Genomic DNA, 16447 nt, shown 5'->3' with positions numbered 1-16447 from the left:
GTCACTGTAACTGGGGACCCATCGGGAGAGTCGCCTGGGCGAGGGCTTTGCTAGGCCGCTGAGTCTCCCAGGCCCCACTGCAGACCAACGCCCGTGTTCGTTCCCCCGCCGAGTGGGGATCCTCTTGCCGCCTTGGCCTTGGCCGCCAGAAAGAGCTTGCTGTACAGACGCAGCTCCATGAGAAGCTCAGGACCGAATGCGTCTCCTGAACTGCCATCCCGGGGCCCCCGGGGGAGGAAAGCACGCCAGCCTCTTCTCCCAGCCTCATTCCTCCGCTGCGTGGAAATTCTAGAGCAGCCGCTGTCCCACAGACCCAGAGAAAAACACTGCCCGTCCTTTTCCTTGTCAGGCCCGAGGAATCTTCTCCCTGTTCAACCAAACTCCTTCTCCCTTCGTGAATGGGGCGGGTGAGAGGGGACGAGGGTTGGGGGCAGGAAGGGGGTCGGGTTTTCCCTTCCTGTGCCCGAGATCCTCAGAGAAGAGGGTCCCCGTGTGCCATCGTGCATGAGGAGGTGTGTTCGCGGATATCTCGCTGGCGGGTTCCAACCGAAGAATTTAGCCCAAATCCCCAGACTTTGTTCACCTTCGAACGAGGTCAGAGGACTAAGAACTACCCCGAGGCAGCCCTCTGTGGCCGGGACTGTGGCAGAGGCTGGACAGTCAGGCCCCTTAAACCTGGGCTTTGACTTCGGACCACAGGAAGCCTGCCATGGTGTGAGAACACACGCAGGCTCTTGCTTTCGGCTCAGGTCACGATCTCACGGTTTGTGAGTTCGAGCCCCACAGCGGGCTGTGCGCTGACAGAGCGGTGGGGCTCTCTCTCCACCCCCCCCCCCCACCTCTCTCTCTCTGCCCCTCCCCTGCTCACGCTGCCTCTGTTTCTCTTAAAATAAATAAATAAACTTAAAAAAAAAAAACACTCAGGCAGCCTGTCCCTCCAGAAAGCCAGACAATCCTTGGCGGGCACCGAGTTAGCATTGGAAGGCATGCCGTGCTAAAAATGCCCCCAAGCCGGAGAGGGAGGGACAGAGGCGGATCACTGGAATCTGGTTTCCCAGAAAGCCAGCTTGGAGGAAAATTTATTGGGGAGACAAACCCGGCGGCACATAGGATTCTGCTCAGGCTCTGGGAACCTTGGGGGACAGGCTGCGGGAGAGAGGCTGGAGCCTATCAGATAGGGGGCTTCTCCAGCCTGCATGCTGAACCCCTATTTTGGTCTGGAAGGAGACTGGTGTTGTGGGACGCACACCAGCCTCTCTTCCCAGTTGGCCTTGAGCCAGTGCCTCAACCTCAGTGGCCCAAATGTCTCAGATAAATGGGAGGGACAAGAAGACCTGGAAAGTCCCTTCCAGGGTTGACATTCCAGGATCTGCTTGCCTCACGGCTCCTGTGTCCCTAGACACTGTTCGGGATCTCCAGAAAGCAGCATACAATCCTTCCAGAGGGTTTCAGGGGGCGGGGCGGAGATGGAGATGACTCCCCGCCCCGCCCCGCCCCGGCCCGCTGTGGTGTGTTAGCCCAACCTTGGGGGGGCGACATGGTGGGGGAGGATGGGTCTGGGGGAGAAGGTGTTACAGACCAGGATGGGCAGGCGCCAGACCCCTTCGGGGCATGTGTTTGAGGACCGGAGAGAAAGTCAAAGTGGCTGCGATAAGGTGACCCGGGGGTGGGCACCAGATGGTCACGCCCCGTCCCCAAGTCCATAGTAAACTCTTGGATTTGACCTAAGAGCAATACCGTTTTATGCTCTGGTGAGTTTTAAGCATGAGAGTGGCCCCATTTGCCTTTTTTTTCTTCTGTGTCCTGGGAGGGGTGGGGCCCCAGGGTTTGCTCCCTGCCTTGCAGGGCTGGGGTGGGGCAAGCAGTGGAGGGCCCCCCAGCAGCAAGGGACTCAGCTTCCTGTGTGGGTGGCCATTGTGAGTGAGCCAAGCCAGCGAGCTCGCATCCTTCCCAGGTGCCTCCCCTGCTCTCTGGTCCACCCCTGGCCCAGGAGAACCAGTTCTTCAGCCCTGTGAGCATCTACTCGGTGCCACGTTTTGGCCCAGCCACATTCTCGTGCCTGTCCCATCCGTGTCCGCGGCCACGCTCCCGTCCCCACCACCCTCATCTCCGTCTGTTTTCCCCCGGGGATCTAATTTCCACTCGAGACTCTTGCCCTGATCAAACCCAGAGCCCCTGCTCCAGCGTTTTGGGGGGGGGGGGAAGGGATCGGCCGGGGGGGAGGAGATCTGTGGAGGATGAGTTCCGATTTGAGGAGGCAGCTTTCGCGGATGGAGGCAGATCCCCACCGTTTGTGGTGACACCCAGGGTCAGCTCCCGGCCCCGCCCCTCCTCTGTCTTTACCACTGGAATAGAAGGTCCAGGCGGGGCCTCTCACCCCTACTGCCCTGGACTCTGTCCCAGAGGGGCCTGGAAGGGCCGCTCCGGAAACCCCTGAGTCTCGATTCCCATGCCGCCCCTGCCCTGCTCCTCACCCAGATAAGCAGCCCCCTGGGGCACAGTCTCGAGGAAAGGGGCGTGGCTTCAAAGTAGGGGGCTGGGAGAGCTCGCGTGGAATCTGCATCTGGAGATGCAAATTTGCACCATCAGTCTCCTAGCATCCCCCGAGAGTCATCTGGGTGGCTGAGCAGAGCCCAGGAGGGCAGGCCTGACCTGCCTGACAGCTCCTGTCCTTGGCCCGAGGACAGCACTGTGCCCAGGCGGATGAGACAGCCCTGCCAGTCACCCAGCACAGGCATGACTACCCTCAGCCTTCTCCCAGTCCTGCCCCCATCCCCGTACCCCATTCCTGTCCCCGCCATCACCACGCCAACCCCCCCCCCCACCCCGCCTCAGGCCTCACGCTAAACCCAGTCCAGCTTTCCTCTCTGAGTCCTACCCCTGATTCCAGTCCCACCACTGGAAGCACTGGATGCACTTCCCAGCCCTGACCTTGTCCTCATCACCAGCCCATCCAACCATTAAGAATCATGTTTCGGGGCACCTGGGTGGCTCCGCGGGTTAAGCATCCGACTCCTGGTTTCAGCTCAGGTCATGATCTCATGGTTTGTTGAGTTTGAGCCCCACAGCAGGCTCTGTGTTGACAGCATGGAGCCTGCTTGGGATTCTCCTCCTCTCTCTGCCCCTCCCCTGCTCTCTCCCTCTCTCTGTCTCTCTCAAAAATAAATAAACATTAAAAAATTAGAAAAAAAAAAAGAATCATGTTTCAAGAGTCTCCCAGGTGCCAGGAGACGGGGAGAAAGCTCATCCACACAACAGCCTAGTCAAAGATGTTAGCTGCAGTGTGGTGAGAGCCATAAATAGTTCACTTTAGCCTTCCCCGATGAAGCAATTACCAAGTTAAGATCAGAAGGGAGAGGAAACTTAATCAGCTCCAAGATGTAGAGTGGGACGGCATGTGCAAAGGCCCTGTGGTTGGAAGGGGGGATTGGCCTCACTCCCTTCATGTCTTTACTCAAAAGTCCCCTTGTCAAAGAGTGCCTCCCTGGCCCCTCTGTATCTAAAGTTTGCTTCTTATCCGTTTTTTAAAATATATATATTTTTTAATTTTTTAAATGTTTATTTTATTATTTTTGAGAGAGAGAGCGGGCGAGCAGGGGAGAGGCAGAGAGCAAGAGGGAGACACAGAATCCGAAGCAGGCTCCAGGCTCTGAGCTGTCAGCACAGAGCCCGACGCGGGGCCTGAACCCACAAACCGTGAGATCGTGACCTGAGCCAAAGTCGGTCGCTTGACCAACTGAGCCACCCAGGCGCCCTTGCTCCCTCATACTTTACAATTTCCTTCCCTGCTTTGTTTTTTCTCTTCAACGCTTATCACCATTGAACATAATATTGCATTTGCTTCATCTGTACACAGTATTATCTGTTTCCTCCGCAAGCTCCAGGGGGAAGGGCAGCAATTTGCTTTGTTTACAGAACGCGCCTAGGGCCTGACGTAGTGCCTCTGGGCACACAGTAGGGGCTCCGTTAGCATCTGTTGGTGGCGCCCGGAGGCACGTTGTCCAGGCAGAAGAGAGCACAGGGGAACTTGGGGGAATGAAGTCTATAAGACAGGCCGTGGGAGCTACGTCATTACCTGTCATTACCCGGAAGGTCAGAGGGAGCCACTGCCAGGCTTGAGCTGGGGTGGGACGGGGTGCGGGTGACTTGAGAGCATTTGGGTCTTAAGAAGGTCATTTCACTCCCTAACCCCAACCACATCCCTGTCTCTAAGCTCAGCCTGAATCGCACCCTCACCCAATCCAGAACCTACTGGAATCTTCTCTCCATCTCAGAATCCCAGCCCGCTGTGGCCCTAACTTGGCCCCGGGGCGCTGTGGGAACTTCCCTCAACAGTGAGGAAGGGTGACTCCCCAGAGGGCATCTGAGATGGTGCTTCCTGGTTGGCCCCAGCTGTCTCTAAGGGCGGAAGGCTAGAAGGCAGGTCCAGGCAGGGTGGATGGGAGTGTGACCCTCCCCTCACTCTCCCACTCTCTCCCATCATCTAACTGCGGTCCCCGCACCTCCCTACACTCAGCTCTGTCCTGGGGCCCCGGCCCACCCAGTCCTCATGCCTCCTGCGTCTGCGATTCTATGGGACACTAGCCCCCAATCCCACCTCTCTTCCCGCCCCAGATTTTCCCCAAACAGACGAACGATTGTTTCCTTCTCTTCCGGCTTCAGGAAGCTCTGTGAGTATTTCACTTGTTCTGTGCGTCTGCAGTGCCTAGAAGGGTGCCTGGAACCCTGTGTGCTCCAGAAACATCTCCCGAATGCATGAAGGCAGGAAGGAATGATTTGGTTCCAGACAAGCCCAAGTCTCTTGGAGCCCAACCTTTCTTCCAATCCTCTGTTTAACTTCATCAGCTTTTTTTTTTGGGGGGGGGGGGGGGGGGGGGGGGGGAGGTGAGGATGAGTACTTTATAAAACGAAAGAGGAGTATCTGGGGGGCTCAGTTGGTTAAGCGTCCAATCTTGATCTTGGCTCAGGTCACGATCTCACGATTCGTGGGTTCGAGCCCCGCGTCGGGCTCTGTGCTGACAGCTCGGAGCCTGGAGCCTGCTTCCGATTCTGTGTCCCCCTCGCTCTCTGCCCCTCCCCTGCTCGTGCTCTGTCTCTCTCTCTCTCTCTCTCTCTCTCTCTCGCAAGAATAAATAAAACATAAACAAAACTGAAAAACAAAAAGAGTTGCATAGTTTCGTCTGTTCTCAAATTTGGCATCGATGGAATGATACAGCGTGTATGTACCCTTTTATGTTATGCCTGGCATCTTTCACTCAATATAATCTTTGCGAGATTCATCATCGTGGTTTGTTCTTCTTCTTTTTTTTTTAATTGCGGCGTAGAATTCCGTAATGATTAAACTACAGATTACATGCCCACCCCTTAGTGTATTTCTTGTGCCCCCAGTTTTGCTCTGTCATCTATCTTTGTATTTCCCCCCCTCCTCCCCAGCTGATCCTAGCCCTGCAGGAAGTGACAGACACCCTCTCTCCCTCCCTGATCACCTCTCTCTGGAGCTTCTCTGTGCCCTAGCGACCCGAGGTCAAGCTCAGCACCTGTCACCCTTTCTTTCAAGGGCGCTGGGGCAGGAGGATCAGTTAGCCTTCCCCTCTGTGGCCACAGCCTGCCCTGTGGCCCGGAGGGGAACGGCCAGGCAGCAGGCCAGTTGGACGGCGAGTTTGTGTCGGGCCCCGTCCCCTCGCTCCCACCCGCTGGGGGCCCCGGAACCAAGGCTGGTAACCCCGTTGCCCATGGGTCTGCTTGGCAGGGGTGTCTTGTGCCGTGGCCCATGGGGGCGGGCAGAAGGAAGGCGCTTATTAGGCTGATACAGATCTGGGGGCCCCGCCCAGCCCTGTCCCCTAACTTCCCTGGGGCCCTGGCGCAGGCTGGACTGGCTCCCCCGCCCCGAAGCCTCCTTCATCCAGGGCGTCTTGGGTCCGCCCTCTCAGAAGCAGGCCCAGCGCCCTGCCGGCCCGGCTCCCAGCGCGCAGATCTGGGCTCCGAGCTGCCCTGGGGGCCAGACGTCCTTGCCTCACCTCTCCCTCTCGGGAGGCTGGCCCCGTCCACGTCTCCCCGTCTGGCTTCCCCTGCCTGGTCTGGGCCCCCGTGCGGCCCCCGAGGAGTCTGGACTCAAGCCCTCCCTCCTGCCTCCTGAGGAGTAGCCATGGCCACCTACAAAGTCAAGGTGGCCACGGGTACCGACCTCTTGTCGGGCACGATGGATTCCATCTCGCTGACCATTGTGGGGACCCAAGGAGAGAGCCACAAGCAGCTGCTGAACCATTTTGGGAGAGACTTTGCAACTGGGGCGGTGAGTATGGGCGTGTGTGTGTGTGTGTGTATGGGTGTGATTTGTGAGTCTGTGTGTGGTGTGTGTATGTAAGTGTGTGTGATGTGTGTGAGTGTGTATGTGTGTGGCATAGGAGTGTGTTTGGGGGTGAATGTGTGTGTACGTGTGGTGTGGGGGGGGGGGGGGCTCTGAAAGTTCCCAAGGGCAACTCCAGATGCCCTCCCCCCTCCGCCCTCCCCCCAGACCTGGCTCCCAGGGCTCTCTGCTCTCTGGGCCATCCTGCCTCATCCCCGGTCTGTCACCTCCCGCCCCTGTGTGGCCATTTCTCCTCCCTCCCTGCCTTTTCTCACCTCTTCTCGCTTCCTCTCTATCACTCATCCACACCCCTCGTCTCGGCCTCCCCCCCATCCCTCTCCCTCCCGCCCTTACTCTTCCTAAGGTAAGTTCCATCATAACTGGCTTAAATGCACATTGGATTCTCTGTGGCTTAAAATGGCATCAGACCAGCCTGTCCAGCGGGGCCCGCCTGCTCCATGATGGGAGACACCCTTTGCTGGTCCCTCAGCCCTGATTCCGAGTCAGGTCCAGCCACCTGCCTCTACATCCTCTTAATTGGGCACTCTGTCTATGTGGCCACTTCTGTCTCTCCACATCTTCATTGACAAGTAGGAGCACAGGGGGCTGGCGGGACCACCTCTGCCTCGCTCTAAGCCTGTAGGAGGTCTGGGGGGCCCTGGACCCCATCTGGACCCCTTTGGGGTCCACCCCCTGGGGGGGCCGCATGGCCTCCTGCAGCCTCAAGTGGCTAAGGAGGGCGGGAGGGTGGGGCCTGGGGAGGGTGGCTGTGAATGGAGGGGGGGTATCCTTCCTGCTCAGCCCTGGGTAGAAGGGCCCAGCAGGTGCCCGCCGACTAGGAGTGGGGGGAGGAGAAACCAGATCCAGATCGAGTCGTCCCAGCCCAGCGCGGTGAGCGCGGCACCCCCTCAGCAGAGCGGAGCCTGGGTGAGGGCCCAGATCGGTGGGCGGGAGGCCCGAGGGGCCGGGGGCCAGTCCTGCCCGCTCACCCGGCCCTGTGCCCTGGCCAGGTGGATGAATACACCGTCCGGTGCCAGCAGGACCTGGGGGAGCTCATCATCATCCGCCTGCACAAGGAGCGTCACTCCTTCTTACCCAAAAACTCCTGGTACTGTAACTACGTGCAGATCTGTGCGCCCGGCGGCCGTGTGTACCACTTCCCCGCCTACCAGTGGATGGATGGCTACGAGACCCTGGCGCTCAGGGAGGCCACAGGCAAGCCCTCGGCACCCCTCCCGGTGCCGCCGGGCCCCTCGCTCCCACCCGTCACCCGCCGGGCCCCCACAGGGACTCCCGGGAACACCTGACGCTCTCGCGCGTCACCCTGGGTCATTGCCGCCGGGGGCCCAGCGCAGGGCTGCGGCCTGCAGGGACAGACAGGAAGGAGGTTGGGGCCACCCTCAGGGTCTCAGGACCCCAGGTCCGGGCTGAGACAAGCGTGCTCTCCGTTGGCTCCCCCGCAGTCCCACCCCTGACTCCTGCCACTGCGGAGACCCGTGGCTGCGCTGAGTACAGGCCTCGGGTGCCCTGTCTGTGCCATGTGCCGTGTCTGCCGCTCCAGAAAGACCCCCCGTGACTCCAGCGAGGCCCGTCCCTGCAGCAGGAGGCCTCGTCACTCTGATGGGGAGGCCCCATCGCCCCAGCTGCTGCACGTTCTGTCAGGAAGCCGTGTTCGCTCAACACGTCTCCACAGGACAGAGCGCGAGGGTCTGAACCTTGTCATAGGAGCCCTGGGCGCCTAACTGCGCATTTTGTGGACTTGAGGGGATGTCCTATGGCCCCAAAGGCCTCCCTACCACCCCGTTAGGACACCTTATATCTCTAGCAGGGCTCAGTGCTGCTCCAGAAGGCCCCCCCCCCTTCTTCCATCAAGGCTCCATCATGGCCCAGCACGAGGCTGGGTTTTCCCTGGTGCCTGGTCAAGGCCGCCGGGCTATTCTCCCAGTCACTCGGTTACTGCCCTGGAAGAGGGACAGGGAGTGTCTAAGCTCCTTGCGTCCACCCCCTGCCACCGCCCTTGTCTGGTGGCCTTGGCTCTGCTTCCTGATACGCGGTTGCTACATGGGGACTACAGGCTTGTCCTCTTCTGTCATCTTGGCCCCACCGTCCCAGCTTCTGCCTAGCCTCCCTCAAAGTGGACAGGAGGGCAGGGCACAGCCGTGGGGGGCGGGCGGGGGCTTGGGTCTCCCCCCCTCCAGGCAGCTGATCACCTTCCTCCATTTCTCGTGTCCCCGGCAGCAGGGGCACTGAGCGAGCTGGGGAAAGAGGCAGGGGTGGGGGGGGAAGGCAGGCCTGGGGGAGGGTGGGGAGGGCCAAGGGGAGAGTCTCACAGGGGGGCGGGAGCATCTTCCCGCGGCCATAGGTCTGAGTGCATGGAAGCAGGGGAAGGGCAGGAATGGGGCCGGGCGGGGCAGCCTCGGGGAGAGCAGGGCGGGGAGGCCTGAGTCACTGGCTGGGCCCCTCACCGGGGGATGAAGCCGAGCTGGGTCTCCGGGTTGGACACTGTCCACCCGGAACACAGCATAAGCCGAGGGACGTGGAGGAAGGGGAGGGTGGCGAGGAGGGCCTCACGGGAAAATGACGGGGCTGCTGTGTAGAAACGTGCCAGCCTGGGACTACCCGCCGGGACGTCCGACAAAGTTCGGAGCCCAGCTGACCGTTTTCTCCTTGTAAAATGAGCACGCTGACCTGGTCCCTTGGCTGAAACTTTTGGGGCCAGGGGTGTTTTGAAATTCAGATTTCATTTAGAGCATGTGCGCACATATCCATCTATATCGATATATACCATTCACACGCTCCATACGTTACGCCTTACGTCCACAGGCGCGTCCCCTAGTCAAACATATGAATATTTCTGCCTCCAAAACTATGGATAGTTACACCAAGTGAGTTCAATAAAGACTGTGTAGAGCCTCGGGTTCTGCCCATCAAGGTATTTGTGCCTAACTTGTGGAAAAGACAAAGTTGATTTCTATAGTCTTTTGGACTTTGGGATTGTGGAAACTGGCTCTCCGGCCTATACAAAGGGTCACCTGCCTTGCAAGGTTGTCCCTGTGTGGATTAAATTATGATTGTTTTTTAAGTTTATTTACTTTGAGAGAGAGTGATAGAGAGCAAGTGGGGGAGGGGCAGACAGCAGGGAGAGACAGAATCTCAAGCAGGCCCTGTGCTGTCAGTGCGGAGCCCGGTGCGGGTCTTGAACTCACGAACCGTGAGATCATGACCTGAGCCCAGGTTAGGAGCGGTCGCTTAAGCGACTGAGCCACCCAGGTGCCCCTGGATTACATTATTAACAGAAGTAAAGTGTTTACAAAGTGTGGGGTACGTAGTAAGCGCTAAATAACTGTTCTTCAATAGCGTTTTAGTCGGTCCGGAAGACGGACCACTCAGCTTCCTAGAGCGAGGGGGCGGACGGTGGTCCTTGATCCTCTCCTCTGAGTTTTTGGGAGGAGACACGCGCCCCCTCTTCCTGGGTAAGCCTTCCCATTCCTGGTCTGGGGCCCCAGGGCCAGTCTAGAGGGCTGGAGCTGAATTCGGATCCTTGAAATGGGCGGGGGTCAGACCCTGAGCCTCCTCTTTGGTCTCCCGGCAGGAAAGACGACAGCGGACGACACGCTGCCGATCCTTCTGGAGCACCGCCGGGAAGAGATCAGAGCCAAACAGGACTTCTACCAGTGAGGAGAGGGCGACCGGGGCTGCGGGAGGTCAGGGGGTGGTGGTGGTGAGGGGGGCGCGGGGCGATGGCTTGGCCTTCGGCCCGTCTTGGCGCATGCGCATCAGGGCCCACAGTCTCGGCTTCTCTCCGCACCGCAGCTGGAGGGTCTTCGTTCCCGGCCTACCCAACTACGTGCACATCCCCAGTTACCGCCCGCCTGCGCGGAGAAACCCCAACCGGCCTGAGTGAGGACCCGAGGCTGCCCTGGGGCCCCTTCCGTGGCTGACCCCTGGGCTCTGCCCCCTCCACCCTCCCCGGGGCTCCGCAGGTGCCAGGCCCCAGCCCTGCACTCTCTCCCACAGGTGGAATGGTTATATCCCCGGTTTCCCGATTCTCATCAACATCAAGGCCACCAAGTTCCTGAACTCAAACCTCCGCTACTCCTTCATCAAGACGGCCTCGTTCTTCTTCCGCCTGGGGCCCATGTGAGTGTGCGCGAGTGAGGGGTCCCCGTCCCGGCTCCGCGCCCGCCTCCACCGCAGCCCCCACCCCAGGAGCTCGCGACAGATCGCCATCCGGGCGGGCAGAGAGCTGAGAAGCCAGGCCCGGGGAGCCCGGGAGGTGGCGCCAGACCCCCGGCCGCAGAAGGACCTGGTGCTCTGGGCCCGGAGGCCAGGCGGCCAGGGGCCTCGGCGGGGCTGGCGGCTGCCTCTCTGAGCGTCTCCCCCTCGAACCCCGTCCCTAGGGCGCTGGGCTTCAAACTCCGCGGCCTGGTGGACTGCAAGCAGTCCTGGAAGAGGCTGAAGGACATCAAGAAAATTTTCCCTGCCAACAAGTCCATCATCTCCGGTACGAGGGGCATCGCGCACCGAACCCGGGGAGCGCCGCGGCCTCGGGCCGGAGGAGCGGCGGGCGCGCGCTGGAGGCGGGACCCCCGTCGGGGCCGCGGGAGGCGGGGCGCGGGGTGAATCCGAGGCGGAGGGGACCGGAAGGGCGGGCGCGCCCCCTGGCGGCCTCAGGGAAAATGCCGCCCTGGGCGCCTCTAGCCGCTCAAGCGGAGGCTGGGGGCTTCTCTGGGGTCCCCGATCAGAGTTCCTCTGTCCAGGGCCTCAGCCCCACGCTTCTCTGTCCCTGAGGATGACCGGGTACCGTCTCCCCCTCCCCAGAGTACGTGGCCGAGCACTGGACAGAAGACAGCTTCTTTGGGTATCAGTACCTCAACGGCATCAACCCAGGCCTGCTCCGCCGCTGCACGCAGATCCCAGACAAGTTCCCCGTCACGGACGACATGGTGGCCCCGTTCCTGGGCGAGGGAACGTGCCTGCAGGCGGAGCTGGAGGTGAGGCCCCATCCGGAGGGGATCCCTGGCCTCCCCGTCTCTCCCCACCCACCTTTGCTGCCCCCAGAGTGCCCTCCGCTCCTCCATTCCCCGCTCGGGTCTCTGGCCAACCCCTGCCCCCTGGGGGCGCGGGGCACTCCGCACCCGAGGCGTGAGTCCCAGGTCCAGCGCGTTGGCGCTCACCTGCCCTCCCCTTTCGGCCCCCTTCCAGAAGGGGAACATTTACCTGGCCGACTACCGCATCTTGGAAGGCATCCCCAGCATCGAGCTCAACGGAAGGAAGCAGCATCACTGTGCCCCGCTCTGCCTGCTGCACTTTGGCCGGGAAGGGAACATGATGCCCATCGCCATCCAGGTGCCTGTGGTGCAGGCGGGGGGCCGCTGTGTGAGCGTGTTGCCAACGTGAGAGCCTGGTGTGTGGCCCTGTGTGTGGGCCTTGGACTGAGGCCCCGGTGGCCCTACAGACCACTGGGTGTTTGTATGCCGGTGCACGAACTCGGGTCTCTGGGCGTGCACTTGTGTGCAAGTCCCCGTGCGTAGAATGTGCACACTGGGTGTGCACGCACAGAGGTGCCCAGATGGGGATGTGCTTGGTTGTTCAAGCTTGTCTCTTTGGGTCCAGTCATCCATTTGCTCGATGAGCCAACACCTGCCGTGGGCCAGCCCTCTGCTGGAAACACTGAGCTAATCAGATGTGGCCGCTGCCTTGAGAGAGAGTGGCCTGGCAGGAAAGGGAACTGAGGTACTATGTTTCCAGGGGTCTCCACCAGCATCATGTCCAAATTAGAAAAAGGCATCCCTCTGGGGAGGGGGTTCAGCCAAACTCTGATGTTCCTGGCTCATTAGTCGAACAGCGTAGGCTAGATTCCAGGGACTTCCTCTGCCCCAGGGGGCTGGGTACCCTTGCGCAGTGCACAACTCCTGCAGCTGAACGGGGCGACTGTGGGGTTGAAATAAGGGAGGATTCTCAGGCAACTTGTGAGCTGCTTTTTCTTTTTCTTTCCTTAAGTTTATTTATTTTGAGAGAGAGAGAAAGAGCACAAGCAGGGGAGGAACGGGGGGCGGGGAGAGAATCCCAAGCAGGCTCCGCACAGCCAGCACAGAGCCTGACCCGGGGCTCGAACTCCCGAACCAAGAAATCAGGACTGGAGCTGAAATCAAGAGTCGGATGCCTAACCCACTGAGGCACTCAGGTGCCCCTGGTGCTGCTTCTTAAGAAATGAGTGGGAGCTTCCAGGTAGGGGGGTGGAAGGCATTGCAGGCAGAGGGGACATCAAGAACAAATGTGAGGCAGGAGGAAGGGCCCTGGTGTGCTCAGGGGACCAGAGGGCCTCGAGTGTATGGAGTGGCATTTTTACCTCCTCGGGCTCTTCTCTGCCTCCTTCCTGCAGGGGGGGCCCGTGTGTGTGTGTGTGTGTGTGTGTGTGTGTGTGTCCTCACTTAACTCTCCCTCCTTCCCCGTCCCCAGCTCAGCCAGACCCCGGGGCCCGAGAGCCCCATCTTCCTGCCGAGTGACTCGGAGTGGGACTGGCTGCTGGCCAAGACGTGGGTGCGCTACGCCGAGTTCTACTGCCACGAGGCCATCTCGCACCTGCTGGAGACGCACCTCATCGCGGAGGCCTTCTGCCTGGCCATGCTGAGACAGCTGCCCATGTGTCACCCTCTCTACAAGGTACGGCTTTGGCCCCGGGGGCCTCAGAAAGGCACCTGGCTCGCCAGCAGGTAGAGGGACTCCACTGAGACTCGGGGAGGCAGCCAGGGACCCCCAAGAGCGGGCTCGGGGTGGGGACTTCCTAAAGTCAGAGGGCGTAGCGCTGCACAAGGAAGGGGGTGCCCCGTCCTCTGGGGGGTAACCGTGGCCCTCTCTCCTGGTCTGTCTCCCGTAGCTCCTCGTCCCCCACACCCGCTACACCATCCAGATCAACAGCATCGGGCGCGCCCTCCTCCTCAACGAGGGGGGGCTGTCTGCCAGGGTAAGACGTGTGCCCCGAGCCCAGCAAGGCACCTGCTACCCTGCCGGCCTTTGCAGGGAGGCGAAAAGCCAAATTTCCCACTTGGGATTGGGAGGGGGCACGGCCGGAGGGGACCGGTTTACAGGGGTGCAGAGGGGGGCGCTGGCCCGGAGTGTGGGCATGCACGGGGCGGGGGCTGGAGGGGCGTCACTGGGCTGTGTGTGTGACGGGTGTGACCCTCAGCAGGGAGGCCCTGCCAGCCTCAGAGTCTGCCTCCTCCCCGACAGGGCATGTCCCTAGGCCTGCAAGGCTTTGCGGAGGTGATGGTGCGGGCTCTGTCAGAGACCACCTATGAGAGCCTCTACCTCCCCAATGATTTTGTGGAGCGTGGGGTCCAGGACCTGCCGGGATATTATTACCGAGACGACTCCTTGGCAGTGTGGGACGCGCTAGAGAGGTGAGGCCGGGTCCGCAGTGGGTGGCACTCGGGCGGACGCCCTCGCATGCCGGAGCAGGCTCAGGGAGCTTTTAAGGACTTGACCCGAGCCTGGGTCTGATGCTGTGTTTGCCCCACAGCACGTGCCCGCCCCCAGGCCTGGGGCGGCCAAGGCCAGGGCATCCTGGGGGAGGTAAGAAAGGTGGGGAGGGCAGGAGGACGATCCAAACTGAGGCCTGCCCCCCCCCCCCCCATCAGGTATGTGACCGAGATCATCACCTACTATTACCCGTGTGACGCAGCCGTGGAGGGTGACCCAGAATTGCAGTCCTGGGTGCAGGAGATATTTAAGCAGTGCCTGCTAGGGCGTGAGAGCTCAGGTAGGGGCCCGGGGCTGTGGGATGGGCCCTCCCGGCTGGGCCACAGCAGGTCTTGTTGGGGACCGAGGGAGCCAAGTCTCGGAGAGGCTGGGGAAGGAAACGTGGCTGCCCGTGGGTCCATGTGTGAACTCAGGGGCTGGGGGTGGGGGGCAGGGTCATCTCTGTGGACTGAGATACGGGGGGCATGAGCTCAAACAGGAAAGGGTGGAGCATGCTGGAGGTGGGGAGGCTGGGAGGGCCCAGGAGGGCGGGAAGGAACATCCTGAGGTCATCACTTGGGTACCACTCACCCAATATTCAGTCAGCATCTGTGATGCGACGACGCCGTGCTGGTTGCTAGGAGGCAAAAGGAAGGAGAGATACAGGTGCCTGCCCTCAAGTTCACGGTCTCCAGGGTGGGGCGCCCACTCAAGTACACGGGCAATTATACTATCTCGGGACTGCTGCAGGCGGGGCCGTGTGCGGGAGCCCAGGGGAGGCAAGTAATCCGGGTGGAGGAGGGGCGGGGGGTGGAGGGAGAGCAGGGGGAGAGCAGCATGCTGAGGTACAACATCTGGGCTAACATCTGGCCGGGACCTGCAGGACGGGGAGGTTAGCCGGGAGGGGCCGGAGGGGGGTTGAAGAGCTCTGGGTGGGAAGCCAGAGTGGGCAGGGGGAGCACCGAGAGCTCAGAGGCCCCAGCTACTGCTCTGAGGGTGGGGGTCGGCCAGGCTCTCCGTGGGGCTGAACTAAGGCTGAAGCCGTGAGCAGGGGACAGTCGCAGGTCCTGGTTCAGGAGGTTGGAATTACCCTGAACACTAGAGGGAGCCATAGAGGCGTCTGCAAGATCAGCTTTGTTTTGTTTTGTTTTTTAAGTTTATTTTTATTTTGAGAGAGAGGGAGAGAGAGCGAGCATGAGCAGGGGAGGGGGGGGAGGGTAACAGGTAAGAGAAGCTGGCAGCTACATTGGGTGTGAGACCAAGGGCCAGGCTACTGAGAAATCCATCTGGCGTGAGTGCAAAGGTTCAGAAGAGTGTGTGTGTGTGTGTGTGTGTGTGTGTGTGTGTGTGTGTGTGTGGCGGGAGGGGTCTGTGCTGAGTCAGGGCAGGAAAGCCAGGATTCTTCCAAAGCCTTTCCCCTCCTGAGTCCTGGGACCAGAGAGGCCCCCCCTAAGGGAGCTGGAAGAAAGACAGGAGGGCCGGACCTCGGACAGGTGCCGGGAGCTGCTGCGGAGGACCTCTGGTCAAGGCCACTTGGGGCCGCCTCCCAAGGTGGTCTGGATGGGGGCGGGTGAGTGGGTGGGGGATTGGAGTTATGGTCACAGGAGGGCCAAGCGGCCGGGATGAGCGCCCCAGGGAGGTGGCAGCTTGGAGTGTGGGCCGGACGCGCGGGAGCCGGGCCTGTTGGCGCCCTCTGCCGGCCATCGGGGACCAGGCGGGACTGACGCCGCCTGGGCGTCCCCGCGCCCCACCCCCCACCCCAGGCTTCCCTCAGTGCTTGCGAACAGTGCCTGAGCTGATCCGATATGTCACTATAGTCATCTACACCTGCTCCGCCAAGCACGCCGCCGTCAACACCGGGCAGGTACCTACGCCCCCCAGCCCCGGCCCCAACCTCAGGCCCAACCTCAGCCGTCATCCCTGCTCCGGCCTCCTCCCCGCCAAGTCCCGGCTTCCGTCCCTAGCTCAGTTGAAACCCCCAGCGTCCCGGGGTGCTCTCTGACCCCCGCCTCCCCCCGCCGCTGCCCCACCTCCAGCTGGAGTACACCGCCTGGATGCCCAACTTCCCGTCGTCCATGAGGAACCCACCCATGCAGGCCAAGGGGCTGACCACTCGCGACAGCTACATGGACACGTTGCCGGATGTGAAAACCACGTGCATCACCCTGCTGGTGCTCTGGACCCTCAGCCGGGAACCTGACGACAAGGTGCCCTGGGGCCGGGGGTGGGGTTACCCCGGGGGCAGACGGAGGGAGGGCTGGGGGCTGGGGGAGGGGTGTCAAGGGGGGGGAGGGGAGGGGAGGGGCAGGCTGCGGAAGGCGGAGAGCTGGGGGCCGGTCGGTCGCAGCTGCCCCGTTCCGTGTCCGCAGCGGCCCCTGGGCCACTTCCCTGACATCCACTTCGTGGAGGAGGCCCCGCGGAGGAGCATGGAGGTCCTCCGCCAGCGCCTGGCCCAGATCTCGCACGACATCCGCCAGCGCAACAAGGACCTCCCGGTCCCCTACTACTACCTGGATCCGGTGCTGATAGAGAACAGCATTTCCATCTAGGGCCGCGCTCCCGGCTCGCCTCTCCTCGCCTGCACCCGTTTTCCAAAAAAAAAAAAAACCTGTCACTTCAAACGGCCGTGGTCAGCCAGTG

General features: G+C 61.1%; 1 protein-coding gene across 1 annotated transcript; it reads left to right on the top strand.

Moving 5' to 3' along the window:
* Positions 1 to 5866: 5866 nt before the first annotated feature.
* Positions 5867 to 16408, top strand: LOC125918501 (arachidonate 12-lipoxygenase, 12R-type). The gene is made up of 15 exons (XM_049624488.1): positions 5867 to 6292; positions 7357 to 7561; positions 9939 to 10020; positions 10160 to 10246; positions 10364 to 10486; positions 10747 to 10850; positions 11168 to 11340; positions 11552 to 11695; positions 12809 to 13012; positions 13227 to 13313; positions 13580 to 13749; positions 13987 to 14108; positions 15571 to 15671; positions 15844 to 16014; positions 16177 to 16408. Exons 1-15 carry the CDS (start codon positions 6146 to 6148, stop codon positions 16354 to 16356), a joined length of 2100 nt encoding a protein of 699 aa, XP_049480445.1. The 5' UTR covers positions 5867 to 6145; the 3' UTR covers positions 16357 to 16408.
* The last annotated feature ends 39 nt before the right edge of the window (positions 16409 to 16447 follow it).

Source organism: Panthera uncia, unplaced genomic scaffold (genome assembly GCF_023721935.1).
Source record: "Panthera uncia isolate 11264 unplaced genomic scaffold, Puncia_PCG_1.0 HiC_scaffold_906, whole genome shotgun sequence".
NCBI lineage: Eukaryota > Metazoa > Chordata > Mammalia > Carnivora > Felidae > Panthera > Panthera uncia.
The sequence above is the reverse complement of the archived record's forward strand: the minus strand, read 5'-3'. Positions and strand labels throughout refer to the sequence as shown.